Below are 18,801 nucleotides of genomic sequence, written 5' to 3'. Positions count from 1 at the left end.
CCCCTAAACCCTAATCCTGGCGCTGGACAGCCGAGATCGCGCACATCTCGCATCTGACGTTCAGAAAACGTGCACGTCGCCGAGACGCTTCCTTTATCACCAGCCCCGGAGCGCCAGCCGCCGCCTCCTCCTTCATCTCCTACCCCGTCGTCGCCTCCAGCTCCAGGAACCCCAAGCTCCCCGCCGGCGAAATGGTACGTCACCGCCGCCGCCGATTAGTTCTTAGTTCCATTGCTTTGCCGCTGCCCCAGTCTCCCTCCGGTTAAAAGGCAGGAGTGTTGTTAGCTGGTTTTTGTGTTGTTGTTTATATCCATCTTCCTGGATCTTAGGAGCAGCCGTCTCGTAGATAGCTTATGTTTCTTGATTTTGCTTGGAATACATGTGTGGATCTTGGAACATGGCTTGATGCGTGTGGATCGCAAATCTTGCAGGCCCCGAAACGAGGTGGCAGGGCGCCTGTACCGGCGAAGAAGAAGGCGGTAATCCATCGCACGCTCTGTTCTTGCTTGAAATCTGTGTTTTCTTGGTTGCACAGTGCGTGATTTAGTTGGATTTGGTTGCAGGAGAAGGTCACGAACCCGCTGTTCGAGAAGAGGCCGAAGCAGTTCGGCATCGGTGGCGCGCTGCCCCCCAAGAAGGACCTCCACCGGTTCGTCAAGTGGCCCAAGGTCGTGCGCATCCAGCGCCAGCGCCGCATCCTCAAGCAGCGCCTCAAGGTTCCCCCGGCGCTCCACCAGTTCACCCGCACCCTCGACAAGAACCTCGGTATATAAGGCCTAATTCATTTTTTGCATTCGCTGGACTGGTTATCCTTCCATGTATGATGTCGTTGGCAGATGTATTGTTTTGTTGCGAGTGTGTTATAGTTTACTTAAATTGATGAAGATAACGAAGCTAGTTTACGTTGAGTAGGTGACATAGGGGAACCTATTGTTGGATGATAGCTAACCTTACATGATTATAGCTATGTATGGTGTTGTGTGTGTGCACTGAATACCTGCTACCTGCCGGTTGAAAATATGCATGTTGGCTTATTTGATTTGTTAATTGCATATGGTGATTTAGTTGGATTAGGACAAGGAACATATTTTCCAACTTGTGACATAACAAAAGACTATTTAAGCTCTTCTGGATTGTTTCACGGATCTTGAATTGCCCTGATATACAAATCCTTAGTACCAGGAACCATGGTAGTAATTGAAGGACTGTCTTAAGGAACCATCTATCTTGAGTAAGTTGATTCTCATCAGTCCCTTATAGTTAGGGTACTAGTTAGTGCTGTTGTGTACCAACAAAAGTAACGAAAATGTACTTGAACTTGAATTTATTCTCTGTGTCTGTTTAATATTCTCCAAACTTTGTTGCAAATATGTGATATAATATTTTTGTTGCAGCAACCAACTTGTTTAAGATGCTTCTCAAGTACCGCCCTGAGGATAAGGCTGCCAAGAAGGAGCGGCTTTTGAAGAGGGCTCAGGCTGAGACTGAAGGGAAAACAGTTGAGGCAAAGAAGCCTATTGTTGTGAAGTATGGCCTAAACCATGTCACTTACCTCATTGAGCAGGTACGTACCTTTCATAGGTTTCTCATGATTTCTCCTAATTAGTCAGTACTCATTTCTACCTTTTGTCGGTACAGGCAGTCTTTTGATAAACTGTAATGTTTCCTCATGTAGGGCAAAGCCCAGTTGGTCGTCATCGCTCATGATGTTGATCCAATTGAGCTCGTTGTGTGGCTCCCAGCCCTGTGCAGGAAGATGGAGGTGCCTTACTGCATTGTTAAAGGCAAATCACGCCTTGGATCGGTATATTTTCTTTTGCTGCCCCCTGTTCTACACTTGTCTACTGGGAACAAACACTCACCTTTTCTTATAATTGTCTGTAGATTGTTCACAAGAAGACCTCCTCTGTTCTGTGCCTGACCACTGTCAAGAACGAGGATAAGCTTGACTTCAGCAAGATCTTGGAGGCTATCAAGGTATGGAAGTCATGAAAGATGAAACCCTACGTGTCGTTGATGCCTCTTCTTTTCTAAACCATTTTCACGAATCATATGGCTACTATTCTGCAGGCAAACTTCAATGACAAGTTCGATGAGGTCAGGAAGAAGTGGGGAGGCGGTGTCATGGGCTCCAAATCGCAGGCGAAGACAAAGGCCAGGGAGAGGCTCATCGCCAAGGAGGCGGCACAGCGGATGACCTAATTCTAGCTTCTGCTAAGCATGCCCTGTAGTATCCCTTTCAGTGCGGTGTTTTTGACGAGCAACTCGAACTCATCTAGCTCTTTGAAATCGTATTGTGGTTTTCTGATTCTTGTTTCATTCGCGGGACCATGATGGAAACTATGCAAAGATAAGAGTTTATATGTCCTAGTCCTACGACTCTTTTGAGTCAAGTGAGCTTGAGAATTACGCGATCTGAATATTGCTTCGTACCGTTGCCCATATACCTTAACCAGATCCCAGCTGGGTTTCAAATATTTTCATCAAAGTTAAAATGCGAATGTGATATTAGAGCTATCTGCAAGTTAAGGCATGAAATATATCTAACCTGTGGATGACACCCTTATCATTTGAGTGTAGACCAATGAGGCAGTGAGAGTCACAGGCTGTGGCCGCCGCCGGTTCGCTTTTGGGCTTCCCTGCTGCCTGCGGCCGTCTGAGAGAGCCACCGGGAAAGCCCGTGAGGCCCTCAACGACTGAGGTGTTTTCTTGCGTGGCAGTCGAACGAGCTGGGGTTGTCTTGCTGCTGCTCCGGCGGCTGACCGTGGGCGCAGCGTGCACATCGGGCGATTTCGCACTTGGGAGGGCGGCCCTGATTCCTGCTTGAGTTTATAGGCAGAGCATGTGAAAGTAACATTATTCAAAAATAATCATATGCCGTATATACTTTTACTAATTTTGTAAACACATGTAAATCAAATAGTGCATTAGAGACGATAAAAAAAACCAAGCATGCATTATATTTTGGGACTAGCTAATACCGATAAACATATGTAAGTGGTGTTTTTTCTATAGTAATAATTTGTAGTCCTACTTAGAAACTTTAATAAACAAGCTTGGACAGCAATTTCAAGTTCAAGTTCAATTTTATTTTTTAAATATAAAGCTTTAACCAGGACCCACACTAGCGGGCTTTAAGCGCCAAAAAAAAAGGGGTTGCGTGGCCCAACAAGAATGCTCTTGCCGGAACTGCTCAATGGACCAGGCTTGGTAGTGTACTGTATATCCTAACGAGCAAGGCTATCCTTTGGGAACATACTGGGCTGCGTGAGTGCCTGATCCAGCCAAAATCTTGTTCTATTCTTGACCGCCGGATTCTAAAAAAAGAAAACCTTGACCGCCAGGATGATGTATTTAAGCTCGCCTCACAGTCACACTTCCCTTACCTGACGAGAACAGAACAGAGCTCCATTCTCTGTTCACTGATCAGTGATTTTTATTGCATGGCCATGTGAGTGCATAGTAGGAGGCACTCTGTTGGCTGGGCTGGCCCTGCTACATATGTTTGGACGTTGCAGAACAGTGTGACCAAACCCAGGATCGAGGCTGTAGTGCCTGTACTGTACTGTACGCCCAGCCGATGGAGCTGTTCAATGCAGATCAGGGGTACGTCTCGGCCCTCCTTGCCTCGCCAATTTCAGCAAACAAACACCGGAGCGTCCCGTGTTCAGAGGAGGTTAAAATTGGCTCTGCACATCTCCTGCCTTGCTTGCCGCCAAGAGCCCACCACATACAAAGAGGCCTCATGCACAGTTGCTTAATCTGTTTGGAACATGTGCTCGGATTTCCCTCTCCGGCCGTGTGCAAAAGTCAGCCATCGGTCGGGATTTAAATCTTGGCTGAAGCCATACTGATCGATATATGGGTATATATAGAGAACATGAGCCACATGTGTAGTGTGGGAGCAAGCTAAGCTTGGACCATGCCTTTGGAATCAATTTGATTCGGTGGACAAGGTTTTGTAATTACTTCGACCAGTTTTCCAAGTTGAAGCGCTCTAGCGTACTACTCACTCGTCCAATATTAAATGATTGTCTCAAATATGGATGCGTTTATACCTAAAAAACGTCTAGATACAAGTAATGGAAGTCACTTAAGACGAGACGGAGGGAGTACTAGGTGGGATCAAGCTTCGGAGGGCAGCATTGTCGTGTTAATTTGTCTGCATCTACTTACAAATTTGTCGCGTGGGAGCTAGCTACCAGGACCAAATTCTACATTAATTCGAGATTCCATGGACCAAGTTTCTGCACTTAATTCAGCAATTTCTAAGTGCAAGCCTGTGGTGATCAGCTAGGATTAATTCGACGCAATGCTGTCTGCGTCACATCTCGTACGTGGGGGTCATCACATCATGCGTATGATCTGTTTATAGGCTCCACAAAGACGCATGTGAATCACCTGTGATCGATGATCAGTTCTCTCACGTAGTTCTCATCGAGTACAAAATCCGCCGTCTAAAAATGTTCATATTTGATACACATGGAAGTACTACAGTGATGCACATGAGTAGACACTGTCACGGGCGCTGTTTGATATAGTAGTTTGTAAAGCCTGCAGGCAAACGCATAATGCAGTCGCCATCCGTCGCAGCAAACGATCGAATGCGATGTGATTCTCGATCTTCGCAAATTAAGGATTCATACTTTAAAGCATCAACTATAGCCCGTATGGTCCATACATGCACACGTCAGGTTAATTTCAGCTACAGTTATCCAGATTGCGCATATATACGACATTGCTCTCACAAGTTGCATATTCATGTGTAGGCTTCTCACCATATATCTCATCATTTGCTTAATTATCTCTTAATCAACGCTACTTTGGGTATTAATTAAGCGTGCGTTCGTACGTACATATGCATGATTGCTGGATCCAGCGTGGGGGGTACTCCGTATCTATATTACAGTAGCAGTACTGACAAACGATGCATATATACAAACGTACAGCGTATCTATAATACATTATAGTACTAGAGCTATATAGCAACGCTGATATTAATTGGAGACCGACGTGACACTGTGACCTACACCTATGTATCTACACTGTTGTGTACTCTCCCTACTGCGTGCCATGCCACACTGTTGCATATACGCCGTGCCCACATGGATTGGGGCTGTAAAGCCATAGGCTGGCCTAAAAATGGGTGGGCCTAATTTTAGCAAAATTTTGTGCCTCGTACAGCAGCAGCCAGGCCTGAACGATCGATCTCCGGCCAAACAAACACGGCACGTACGATGGGAGAGGAGGCCATGGAGACGCATCACAATATCAAATCCATGATCATGATCTTAGTTTCTTTGTCCCGGTGATCGATTGATCTTAATCTATATATTCTGAGTTGTTTGGTTGTGCCACGGGGACTTTGCCCATTAGTTACCTTGGCATCCCAATCCATCGTCGGAAACTTCCCACCTTCGACATGACTGCACTCAAACTCCCCAAGTCCTTCCTTGCCTCCTTCAACAAAATTAGACGTCGCTTTCTTTGGGGCATCGGCGACAATGATGAGACCGGCGGCAAGTGCAAGATTAGTTGGACCAAGGTCTGTTCTCCGCCAGAGTATGGTGGACTCGGCCTGGCAAACTTGGACGCCTTCGGACGTGCGCTGAGGGTTCGTTGGCTCTGGTTTGAATGGCGCGCATCCGACAGACCTTGGGTCGGCACGCCCACCCCCTGCGACGACATCGACCGCGACCTCTTTGTGGCGGCCACCCGCGTCACCATCGGCGATGGCAAGACGGCGAGCTTCTGGAACTCTAGCTGGCTCGACGGACGTGCGCCTCATGCCGTCTTCCCTCTGTTGTTTGCCCACTCCCGTCGTAAGAATCGCACCGTTGCCGACGCCATTACCGAAAATCGCTGGACCCGCGACGTGCGCCATAACCTCCCAGCCGATCCTTCAGGAGTTCATCCATGCCTGGCGCGTGATGGCTACGATCTCTCTGCGCCACGGGATCCCCGACTCCATCATCTGGACGATGACCTCCGACGGTTCCTACTCGACCCGGTCTGTTTACATGCTGCACTTCTTAGGCCGACTGTCCACTCCTATGCCGCAGGCCGTCTGGCGCGTTTGGGCCCCGCCGAACTCCAAGTTCTTTGCCTGGCTCATGATTCATGATCGACCGTGGTGCGCCGACAGGCTGCAACGCTGAGGATGGCCCAATTGCTACTTCTGCCCCTTGTGCCGTCGCAACCTCGAGACCTCCATGCATCTCTTCGTCGAGTGCCCCTTCTCCAGCCAGCTCTGGTGCTCCGTGGCCCTCTGGAACAACTGCGGCAGCATCGCCGTGGCCATCCGCGAGGCGGCCTCCATCAATTCCTTCGGCGAGCACCTTATGGAGGTGTGTCCCCCGAGCACAGGAAGAGAAGCAGCTCTCTGTTCATCCTAGTTTGTCACTCCGTGAAAGATCGATATGGTCGACTAGAGGGGGGGGGGGTGAATAGGCGACAACAAATTTTACTTTTTCTTTTCACTTTTATGGGATACAAGCATCAATACATGGGTTCACTAAAACGTCTAAAAGATGAACACCCCTAGTATGATGCAATAGCCGAAGCACGAGATAAACAATTAAGTTTTGCGAGTAAGCAAAGGGGCAAGAATGATACCACATGGGGAGACGAAGATTTCACCGGAGTTCCACCTATTGGGGTTGGTGTACGTCTCCGTTTGGAGGAGTGCTCTACCACAAAGGTAGAGGCGCCACAAAGGCTCACTCTATTTTCCAACTCAATACACCACAAAGGTGGGATGAGCTCTCACAACAGCACAAAGGTGAGTTGAGTTCCACTAGTAGCTTCCTTGAGGGCGAACGTCGAACCCTTACAAACAAGGAGAAGGACACAACTTCACAACTTAATTGGAGACTCCTTCCCAAATCCTCAAGCACCTCCTCACAAGATTGGAGGCCTTGACAAGACACCTTCCGGCTAGGGATCCCAAAATCCCAAGAGTAACAAAATTCACCAAGGAAAACGAGGGGAATCAACTTTTGATTCGGTGAAACCCTAGATCGAGCTCTTCTCAACCCTTCCTCAAAGTATTTGCTAGAGGGAAGCACTAGGGAGAGAGATCTTGAGATTTGAATCTTTGGAGGTGAAGAACGTTTGCAGGAATGAGGATTCGAACCGTTGGGGACGAAGACCCCCTTTTATAGGAGTCCCCGATTTCTGCCCGTTATGTGTTGTTTCTGCACAGGGCGGTACTACCGCTTGCTCAAGCGGTACTACCGCGAGCGGTAGTGCAGCACCGGTACCGTGCCAGTGCCGCTATATGTCAGTAGCGTTTTGCTACCACAAAGCACTAGTGCGGTACCGGGGTGGGACTACCGCGAGCGGTACTACCGGCCTGGGCAGGGCGGTACTGCCGCCCTGGAATGAACACAGGCAGAATCCCTTTGGTTAAATGATAGGTTTTAGCTATTCTTCACGGGTGGGATTGAAGCTATCTGGTGGGTGCAATTTGTTGGTTGTGTGTACGTGAAATTGATTCACCCAAGCATTCCCAGATGGACTCCCTCTTTATAGTACGGATTTTCCTACGACTCAATATAAACAAAAAGCCGTAAATCCTTCTACGCTTCTTTCCTTTTTGAGGGCAACGAACCGTCTTGTGCCATTTGATCTCATATCTGAAACACTCGAGCACACGGTTAGTACACGAGTCATGTTGTCATTAACACCAAAACACTTAGGGATCGAAATGCCCTTTCACTCCGTTTGGCGTGAGCGTAACTCCTGGATTTTCCAAGACAAGGCTCTTCCAGTCGGGCAGCTCTCCTGCTTCATCAAAGACAAAGCCCAAGCGTGGGCGTTTGCCGGAGCGAACGCTCTCAGAAAGCTACTCTGGGAGCCCCCTTGATTTTTCTTTTTTCCAGCCCTCCTTCCTTCTTTTATTTTTTTCCTCTTTTTTCTCTTTTCTGCCTAGTGCAGTTCTTGTAAATCTCTCTACCTGCTAATATATGGAAAGCTAGCAGTTGCTGGACCTTTCTAAAAAAAAGAGCTGGAAGGGTATGCACCTCTCGATGGGAGATTGACTAGTACTCATCAACTCCGTCCTAAGTTGTATGGTCATTTACATGATGTCTTTCTTTGAGATTCCGCGTGGAGTTCTCAAGAGGCTTGACTATTTTCGGTCTAGATTTTTCTGGCAAAATGATAGTCAACAAAAGAAATATCGAGTCGCAAAATGGAGCATCTTGTGCAGACCAAAGGACCAAGGAGGATTAGGTATTCAGGATCTTGATGCCAAAAATATTGCGCTCCTCAGCAAATGGTTATTCAAACTTTTGTCTAAGGATGGTATATGGCAAGGCCTGATACGTAATAAGTACATCGGTTCACAGGCTTTGTCACAGGTCGAGTGGAAACCAAATGATTCTCATTTTTTTGGGGGGGGGGGGGAGGGGGGGTCTGATGAAAGCCAAACAGTTTTTTTTTTGTTTTGGATCTTTCTCTATTAAGGACGGCTCTCAAGTGAGATTCTGGGAGGATTCTTGGCTCGATGGTCGTCCTCTCCGAGAGCAATATCCATCCTTATATCTCATTGCTCGTAATAAGTGTGATACATTGGCACACGTTCTCGCTTCTTTCCCTCCTAATATGTCTTTCAGGCGAAGCCTTGTTGGACCAGAATTGGTGGCCTGGACAGAGCTTCTGACTCGCCTTATCAACGTCAATCTTTCTCCTGGGAGAGACATATTTATTTGGAATCTCCATCCCAGTGGAATGTTCTCGGTTAAATCAATGTACCAGGCTTTGGTACATTCTGACATCCCGAATTTCAACAAAGGGTTATGGAATCTAAAGATTCCGTAAGGATTAAAAAAATTCTTTGGTTCTTGCGGCGGGGCGTCACTTTAACTAAAGACAACTTGTTAAATCGCAATTGGAATGGGAGCTCAAAGTGTTATTTCTGTCATGAAGATGAGAATATAACACACTTTTTTTTCCGGTGTCGTGTCTCCCGTTTTGTGTGGCTAATAGTCCAAATAGCTTCTAATCTTTTTTCACCTCGCGATACCCCTCATATGTTTGGGTCATGGTTACGGGGGGTTAATAAAAGGTTGAAGGCGCTTCTTATGGTTGGAGCTGCCCTTTATGTTGGGCAATTTGGCTATGCAGAAATGATATTGCGTTTAATAGAAAGTACTTAATTTCTCCTTTGCAGGTCTTGTATTCTTGCACCGTACTTGGTATATCCTCCTCAAACCGGAGGATCGTCAGCTGGCTTTGATGGCGTGCAACAAGTTGGAGCAAGTGGCCAGAGACTTTTGTTACCCGCAATGGGTGTTGGTTTAGCCTGCGGATTGAATCTGCATAGAGATGTTACTTTTCTTTCGATGTAATAATTTATTTTGTCTCGTACTTGGTTGGCTGTGTGCGTTTTCGGCGCAGAGACCGGGGTTGTGATACTATATGTGTATCGATCGATATGCCGTCGAGATCAATAAAAGCTTCCATTTCGGGAAAAAAAATCTGTTAAACCTACCACAAAACCACCATAATTTGTGCCCGTGAGTGGTGTGTACGTATTGTTCTTGTAAATTTCATTAGTTAGTGCTATGCTTTGGACCCCTCTAGGCCCAAAAGCCCATTCACAACACCTATGAGTGAGTGAGCACAAGAAAGATGGCAGCGGTGCATGCCCACCGCCGGCGTGGGAGGTTCGGCAATAGAAAGGGGGGCGTTGATCGGCCATCGATCGATCTCGCATTCTAAACTTTAATTGCGGATTAATCACATAGAAATTAAACAAAAAGTTGTCTCATGCTCAAAGCAAGACGAGGGATATGCTGTTGGAGATATGCCCTAGAGGCAATCATGTGATGATGTTATTTCCTATGTATTCATGAGTTATTGTTATTGTCCTTGAACATCATCACTGATATGTATCAATAAATACGTAATTTGTTTGTGAGACTATGTATTCTATGATGTTGTTCTAATGGTCGCTGGTCATTGAGGTTATGCGGACACACAACCTAGACTAGCAATGTGAATCAGTATGATGACTATGTTTCACAAGTCATAGGGCAAGGTGTTGCCGACTGATAGCATGGACTCGACAATGAGATTGTTGAGTGAGACAGACCCACACTGAGACACAACGAGATGATTGTCATTTGTTAGTCTCAAGTACGATGTATATGCCAGTCCTAGACCTGAGTTCATCGCATGAGCTTGGGATGTGAATCGGCCCACTTAGGGGTTGCCAAACGCTACTCGGTAACTGGGTGGTTATAAAGGTAGCTTTCGGATTTGCTGAGAAGCATGCTACGAGTCATGGTTTATCAAGATGGAATTTGCCCCTCCTGTTCGGAGAGATATCTCTGGGCCCTCTCGAGTGATCAGAGTCGGAAAGCATGGCCATGCGACTTGGGTTAAGTGTTAACCCGTTCGGGAATCTGTATCATAGGAACGAGAAGAGAGTCGAGCTATCCACAAGGATGACAAGCACTCGCCTTGAACTCGACACACATATCGTGAGGCAAAAAGAATGTTGCATATGACACATTGTATGGTTGTCAATATACCTTGTGGTTACTCGGGAGTTGGCACGTGCTGCTAGGCGCCGCTACCAACTATCAACTTGAGTCGGTGCCAGTGGACGAGTAAGGTGTTACTCGGACCCGCAATCCGAGCTCGTAATCGTGTCCGTCTGACCGTGAACCTGTAGGGTCGCACGCTTAAGTGGATGGGACCGAATTGGATCGGATCCAACTCGTATCGGGCTTAGACTCCTAACGGGTCTCAAGTGTTGAAGCCCACCAGGGAGGTCTATATAAGTGGAGGAGGCGCACCCGGTTAGGGTTACACCAGTCCAGACGCGAGTTAGACTCGGCCGTCACACCTCCACGCCCAAAGCCTTGCGATCGGATCTAGCAGTCCGCCGCATGGAGTTCCTCCCTGTACGTGTGGATACCTCGGAGGCGCTGCACCTGCGGCGCTTGGACGAACTGTTCGTGGGATCGGCGAGGAAGAGTAGGCTGTTCGACTACTCGGCATCGACGCGCTACATCGACTCTACTTCCGTTACGGGTCTGCGCGTCTAGTGGTAATCTCGTGATCCATTATCTACAGCATTGATCCGGACGGAAGCGGTAGAAATTTTTATTTTGTGCTTGGGTAGCATACCGCGTTTCCCGACATATGCCTGGCTCCTTTTCGGAAGAAAAAGAAAATGCTCAGAGCACGTTTTGCTTTTGCACTTCCATGTGTGGCAGGATTGGTTAATTCCATGTATTTATGTGGTTGATAAATTCTGCCTAATTTCAAACAATCAACTGTGCTCAAAGTTCCAAGCTTTATTTGAAAGCAACCACACGACGGATGGATCGATATCGAGAGGCCGGGCGGTGCACAGAGTCGGCACTGTTGAGGCGTTTTGCCTAGGTAATGCTTTGTTTGTCTGTCGTCCCGGCCTGAGCGCGCCGAGAGAGAGAAATCAAACGGGCCCGTACGTGCGTGGCAGCGCAGGGCACGGCACTAGCTAGTTAATTGTGTACGTGCGAGCGCGGGCAGCGATTGTTTGCCACCAATTGGATATTTGATCGATCCATCTCCGCGGTTGCACGCAGCAGCAGCCGCATTGCAGCCCGTCGTACCGTTCATCCATGCCGATTTATATCACACGATCGATCGGACGTCCGGGTTCGTTTCATCCCTTTTCTCTCGTGCGTGTCTGCCGTACGATTTTTGTTCTGTCTGGAGAAAAAATGTGAACCATATATCAATGTACCCTTCGTTTGTAAAATGCAGGCGTGTAAATTTTCTTTTTCTTTTTACTATGACCAGTTAGCCTATATAAACCTTGTACTGTTCTACACCTTGGTAATCTGTCTGGAGCTGCCAATGAATAGCAGTCGTTTCTGTCGCTCGAAACGGACGCCTCACACAGTTGCATGGCGTTGACACATGTACAAATCTTAGAAAAGAGGCTCACTTCCTTCACAGGGGTCAATTTTCTCACTGTTCAGAAACTAAATCCTCCCGAAAACGTGCAAGGGTCGCCAGGCCCCACCACCGGGTTGCACATGAATCCAACGCTGTCTTACACTGCTCACTTGCAGGACGTACCTTTTTGCTGCATTTTTTCCATGACATTGCTCAGCAGTCAGCACATATTTTTTTTCTTTTTCTTTGTCTGTGTGTGTGCGGGCGCAAATTTTACTACTACTACACGATCAATCGTGTCCGTTCATTCGTTCCTCTCACACACATGGGTGTGTGTAGTACTACCAGCAAAACATAGTAAAAGATCTTGACAGTACCGGGTCCCCTATGCAGCTACATTGCCCAAAAGACGCCGAAACCAATTATTGGGAGACGTTAGCGAGCAGGACCAGCTAGCCATTCATGCATGAATCGATCTAAACTGGATTAATTTCCCTCAATGAATTCAAACAGGGTTTCTGGGGGGGGGGACTTGAAGAGAGTGACACTGTTCTTCCCTGCCATTTGCTTCATCCGGCCAGGGATCAGAGCAGAAAGCAAAGCAGCTAAGCTGCATGCATGCATGTGCTTGCAGCGCCTGTCGAGTACTGATCTCTGAGCCAAAGCTCAGCTCAGCTAGCTCTAGTTAAGCCAGCCAGGGCCTACGAGTATCGATGGATCCCAATCAGATCTTTGGTGGCTACTGGCTAGGGTTTGTCTCACTGACAAGGAGAAAAGTGAATTGAAGTTTATTTATTTCGAAAGGCAAGCCAAGGAAGGTACGCACACAGGCTAGCTGCTGGGGCCATGCATGGATGCTGATCTAGCTAGCCGTCTTAATTTTGTTTCTTTGGCCGGTCGGCCTGCGAAATCCGCTTGATGACAACAACTCGATCGATCGATCTCAGCTACAGTGAAACCTTTTCAAATCTTTTTGACGTTTTGTTCAACCAGTTTTTATTTTCTGGAGAATTATATGAGGAGAAATCAATGCCATGGTGTAGTGTAGTACTAACATCGCAAACCGCCCATAGTTTAAATTCTTGTTCAACTAATTTTTTCTATATTATTTTTTCGGAGAGAAGGCAACTGCCCAGCTTAGATTGAAAGCTAGAGTTCGGTACAAATATTTAGGTATGTTTTTGTTGGCTAGTGGCAATAAGTTAGGGCTGCTCTTTTTGCATGCCTTTTCACTGTGGATGAATGAATGAATAGAGGAAGCAGAAAGCGAGAAAGAAAGCATCGGAGAGAGGTGGATGGATGGATGTACAACAACAGAAGAACAGGAGCCTACCGAATAGTCGATTAAGAAAAGGCACTATTTAATGGAACTATTGCTTTACTTGCCTCCAGTATTCATGCCAAAAATAGGTCGTTGGGTACGTTTAATCAGCAACAACATCGCCTCGCTTATGAAATTGGCTTCTTGCCACAGACACTGTTGTCCTGGGTCAGGCTGTGCTTCTTGTCCATTTGGTTTGGATCAGCAGTTTATGCTATATTTTTCTGGCTAGGTAACTTTTACCTTGCTCCCGGTGGGGTCCGGCCCCTTGCACAAACACACTGGATCGTCTGTGTCACGTATATTTCTTTTTTTTACAAAACAGCCGCAGCGAGCTATTTATTGTCAATAGGAGGGTTGAGAGATCAACCCGGGGAATTTACAAAACACGGAAAACAAAGGACGAGAGGGGGGGCAGGGTTTAGATACAAAAGAACGCCCACAAACTAAGGAACGTCGTCATCGCCGGAGACGAGCTCACCAAGCCCAGCACCGGCAAGGTCCCAAAGAGCAGCCTCAGCCTTGATGAGGAGCAGAACAGCCGGTGGACAAAGAAGCTTGAACTGGAAGGTGCGCCGGTTTCTCTCCTTCCAAATCTCCCACAAGGAAAGCAGGACAAGGGAAGCAATGTGTTTCCTGCCCGGCTTGCCAAGGGGCTTCGCCGCCTCCACCCGACCGAGCCACCAGCACAGGACAGAGTCAAAGTCCGGCCATGACGCAGGGTTGAGAAAATTCTTCCCGGCCCAGCCAGAGATCAAACTACGAACCTCCCTCGAGAAAGGGCAATCAAGAAGAAGATGAGGGGCCGTCTCCTTCACGACATGACAGAAGGGGCACCATTTGTCGTTTGGGATACCCGGAGCTGGAGAAGATCAGATGCGCGGATTCGGCCGCGAGCAACGAGCCATCCAAATAATCAATCTTCTGTAGGAGCAGTAGCACTAGTAATAATTTTACCACACCACAAATTAACACACAATAACACATGCATGCAAACAGCTAGGAGTACTAGAAATCTGTCCAGTCTATTCAGTCGACATTAATAGACAGACAAAACAGTTTGGCGCGATCATTTCGTCGTTAATATATTTAATGACGACACATATTTCAGGAAGGACATTAGAGACACGCACACTGGTTGTTTATGGTCGGTCGATCGGTCGCTAAGCTAGCTACAGAAATTTCAAAACCTAACTCACTGTTGGCTCACTTAAATGGGTTGAGTTTTGCAGCAATATAGCTAAGCCTGAAGGAAGAAAAAATGGTTCCGGAGGTCGGCCGGTCGAGAAGGTAATTAAAGCCGGACGATATGCATGCATGCATGCTAAGTGTCCTGGCGGTAAACTTTATGGAACCTTATTGTGCAAACGCACGTACAATGCATGACTCCACGGCACGGCACGGGGCGGCGCAGAGGATCGGATCGGACAGGGAGAGGGGTCCGTGGTCCACAATAACACGAGAGAAAGAGGAAGAAAAGGAGGGGCCTTCTTCCACAATCCCGGGTCTGGTGACATGCGCCACAGTCGACGTGCATTGGATCGATCAGGATTTCAGGCAGAGGCCGGCCCCAGCAGCGAGAGATCAGCAAATTGATCGAGCAAAGGTACGTGAAATGTCTAGTGTCGTTGCCCCGGCCGGGCCCGACCCAACACGTACATGCCTTTGCCTTGCGTTGCGTCAATCCATCCATCATCCGGCCGGCGTTCCCAACGGCTACTGGACGATTCGACCTTGATTCGACGTGCATGCTCCTGCTGCTATACTGCTAGTGGCTAGCTAGCTTGATCCCTAGATTCTTTTGTAATGAGATCAGACCTACGGAGCAGTATTTGGTAAGAGCACGTTTTCTACTCTCGAATAGAACGTGGAAAGGAGAAAAATGCAGCAAGTCGGAGCTAGTGTGGTCATGCAAATGAACTCTCACGCTTTTTATCTAAAAACAAATGAACTCTCACGCACACCACACGTGTCTGTGGGAGCGTTAATTACAGGTCCTGGGTTCAGATCATGTTTTCTTGTACAAGAAACTAGCTAGCTCGGCACATATCTCTTTCAGGAAAAACAGTGAGAACTTAAAAGAAAGAAAGGACTTTTCAAGGTCGAATTTGTCATTGAGAGTGATGTTGTGCTGGGGATTGGAGGACGAAGATGATGACCGGTGATTCAAACGGAAGGTGTGAGAGGGATCGAATGAGGCTTACTAGCAGATTAATTGTGTGTCGATGCATGGTAGATTTAACCTTGTTCAAGTATTATTTAATCAGAGGTAGAAAGGTAAGATCCAGTTTTGGAACCATGATTAAAGGCCTCTACTACAGTAACCTGACATTGTTTTCACATGAATAGTGAGAACTTTAAGCCCCTACTACAGTAACTTGACATTTGTTTTCACATGAACGTTGAGAACTTTAAGGAAATAATTGACTTTTCAAAGATGAAATTGGTTAAATGGTGTTCTCTCGCTGATACTGATGCAGTGCTGAAGAGGATGGAGACCGCCGATGATTTAAATGAAGTGATATGGACTAGGCGAGGGTGACTTGCAGGTTTGGTCCATTGGATTTGGAAGACAACGATGAGTCATTACCACGTGATTTATTTAATAGAAAGTAGCGTGGAAGTTATGGTAGCATGCATGATGTCGGTCGAAAATGGTACTCTTCCATCTCAGTTTATAAGGTATCGATGCATATATTCGGCAGAAAGTACTGTGGGAGTGATAGTAGTGTGCGCGCTGACGGTTGAAAGTTATACTCTTCCCTCTCAGTTTATAAGGCATCCATATGCATTTCAATATTTAACCTCCGACCATTAATTACATCAATAACACACGAGTTTTTTGTGCCATACAAATTATGCGGTTGATTGAAAACTTATTTCAAAATTGATGGGTATGACTTTTGTTGTTGGTAACTCACATTTTATCGACCAAACTTACATGCATGTACACTCCCTCTGTATATCCACGTCACTTATTTCGAGACGGAGGGAGTATATGACAGAAAAGACGACAAAAGATGGTTGAAAGTGAACGGAGTTATTATGAATTAATGAAAATGATGGAACCGGCGTCTTAGGGTCAACCTAGATTAGTGCATACGGCCAAGAATTAATTTCTTGTACGACTACAAACGAAAAGGTAATTTACCGTGTCATATGTTTAGCGAAGAGCTTCATGCGTTAGCCAACGCAATCAAAATACCGATCTGATGAAAAGAGCTAAACAGTCCACTTATGCTTCAACATTTAGGGGCTCGCCTGCACCAAACGTGTCAAAGGCTGAAAGTTGGTCGTCGACTGTGCAATTCACAGTGGCACGTCCATTCCAGCTACGAATCACATCCAAGTATACATAGCAAGACGACGACGATATATATTCCCGACACATGAGGACACATGCACACACTCCCTAGACCTGCCCCGGCCTACTAGCTCCATCGTCTCGGTCGATTGATCTTCCGGCCTCTAGCAGACTAGCACTATATATCTTTTTTTTGTTTGACCGAATCTACCTACACTAGCGAATTGGCTGTAGCATCAATATATGCGATCGATGCTGGACACGAGCAGGGCACGTAGTACATACTATATCGTATCGTACGTGCACGTACACACTTCGCCTTCACGGCGTGCGTAGCAGCAACCTTGATCGGGCCCCCCAGAGAGAGGGCCGGCCCCACCCCAAACCATTGAAAAGGTACTACGCACGTACGTGCATGCATGCAGGGGAGTACGTGGTAACGCACACGACGGCCGGCCGGACGAAGATACGCACATGCATGTTCTTAAATTTTTGTCCCAGTTTAGTTCAAATTTGTAAGTAGAACAGCGACAAGAATTTAGTAACGGCGGCGGCAGTAGCATTCCGGCCGGGCGGGCGGCGACCTGGATGATGCGCACTGCATGTCCAATGCAAGTCCAACTCGAGTTAATAATCGCCACTGTACCGCCCCCACGCACACGCACGCACGCCCCTGCCATTGCCTGCCGGTACGTGCACGCACTGCAGCGCCCGGCCCGGCCGGCCTGACGATCATCTCCCGAATCGATCTCGATCCACCGGAAACGAGCAACGAACGGTTTCAGGTGGCATGCAGCGGCCCCTAGCTGCTCTGCTGGCGCGGCTACAGCGATTCGCCTGCGCCCGCACTGTGAAATCCTCACCAAAAAGAGCAGCCCGGCCTTTTGCATGCATGCATGCGCTGCGCCGCTGCTTCCATCACACCTGCCGCCCCTGTCTCCCTTTTCCCTTGCCCCCCCGGCCCGTATCGTTTCTTTCTCCCTGCTGATGATCATCGATCCACCAGCTTGCTCGCTCGCTGCCTGTCTCTGAGACGCATAAATGCTAGCTAGATCAATTGAATCGCTCCATGCATGTCTGGCTCTGATGATCGATCTGGCCATCTGGATTCGGTTCTTCAGTAGTCTTCAGTCTTCACACGCACGCAGGGCAGGCACGAGCTTTTTCAGCTATTCAGCAGCGCGCGGTGGCTGCATGCCATTGCCATTGACATGCATTACGACAAGCAAGCTACAACACTATTGTCTCGCGACGCATCAACAGTGCGCCTAATCAAGCAATGCATGCGTGTGCATATATGTGCGGATTCTAGCGAATCTGGATTGCTCAAATGTGGAGAGATGCCCGATGGATGGATCGACATGGAGCATGGACCGATGGCGACGCCACGGCAGGGGACGGTCGACTTGCCTTGTGTGTCTACGTACTTACAGACAGGCTAGGGGACAAGTTAATCTTTGCGCGCGGGCCGGACCGGGGGCGTGTCTTATTAATGTGCCGCGCGCCGCTGACAGCAGCTGCGTGCTGACAAAGTGGTGTGTGTGCGCGCGCGCGAAATCGAGATCCTCGGCACTGTGGGTGAGTCAATGCGTGGTGATGCCGCCACAGTGTTTTGTTGGTCATGGCCTGGGTGTGTCCCGGCATGCAGGACGATGGATCCATCCATCCATCGGCGCCGTGAAACTGAATAATTACCCCTGCCCGGCCTCCCCTCCCAAAAGTAATCACTGTGTACACGTGTTACACTTTTCGAAACGAAATTGCAAGTAAGAGATTCTCTAAATTAAGCTCAGTCGGATGTATAGAATATTCAACCAACTTTTCAAAGTTTGACCAAATTTGATTATTTCGATGCATGCCGAGTCGATCGATCCTGGAAATTAACAAGATGTTATAGCTTGTCCTTGGTTTAGCTGAATGATGTAGTTCCCAGCATTTGGAGCTAGAACTACGTAATTTCGTCCCGTCCCGATGGCCTTACACGGTGATACTGGCGTCGGTATTTCCTCATCAGTTGTGCTCACATATCAGTGCGTTGTTCGATCTTATAGATAACGTTCTGATGTGTACCTGTTTGTATGAAATTAGGCCGTTTTTGTACGAAATGTAGCAGATCTTGTATTCAATACAATGTAATGTGGTCTATTGTGCATGCAAAAAAGCAATGAATGAAATTCGGATCTGCTCGATGTTAATGTGTGATTTAAATTGTTATTGTTGCCGCTGACGTTGAGAAAAAAAAAACATCAGTGCTACCTAATTTTGTTTCTATCTC

At 47.4% G+C, this 18,801-nt stretch overlaps 1 protein-coding gene and 1 long non-coding RNA gene across 2 annotated transcripts; one reads left to right on the top strand and one right to left on the bottom strand.

Moving 5' to 3' along the window:
• The first annotated feature begins 15 nt into the window (after positions 1–15).
• LOC100845456 (60S ribosomal protein L7a-1) lies at positions 16–2,414 on the top strand. The gene is made up of 7 exons (XM_003580680.4): positions 16–194; positions 432–479; positions 564–765; positions 1,395–1,564; positions 1,676–1,804; positions 1,885–1,977; positions 2,071–2,414. The coding sequence occupies exons 1-7, from the start codon at positions 192–194 to the stop codon at positions 2,200–2,202; spliced, it is 777 nt and encodes a 258-aa protein (XP_003580728.1). The 5' UTR covers positions 16–191; the 3' UTR covers positions 2,203–2,414.
• On the bottom strand, positions 2,269–3,814 carry LOC112269473. The gene is made up of 2 exons (XR_002961317.1): positions 3,387–3,814; positions 2,269–2,819 (listed from the first exon to the last, which is right to left on the bottom strand). It is a non-coding gene; the product is annotated as an uncharacterized LOC112269473 (long non-coding RNA).
• Between the last annotated feature and the right edge of the window lie 14,987 nt (positions 3,815–18,801).

The sequence above is a fragment of the Brachypodium distachyon genome, chromosome 5, assembly GCF_000005505.3.
Source record: "Brachypodium distachyon strain Bd21 chromosome 5, Brachypodium_distachyon_v3.0, whole genome shotgun sequence".
In the NCBI taxonomy this organism is placed as follows: domain Eukaryota; kingdom Viridiplantae; phylum Streptophyta; class Magnoliopsida; order Poales; family Poaceae; genus Brachypodium; species Brachypodium distachyon.
Note: the sequence above shows the minus strand (reverse complement) of the source record. Positions and strands in the feature narration are given on the sequence as shown.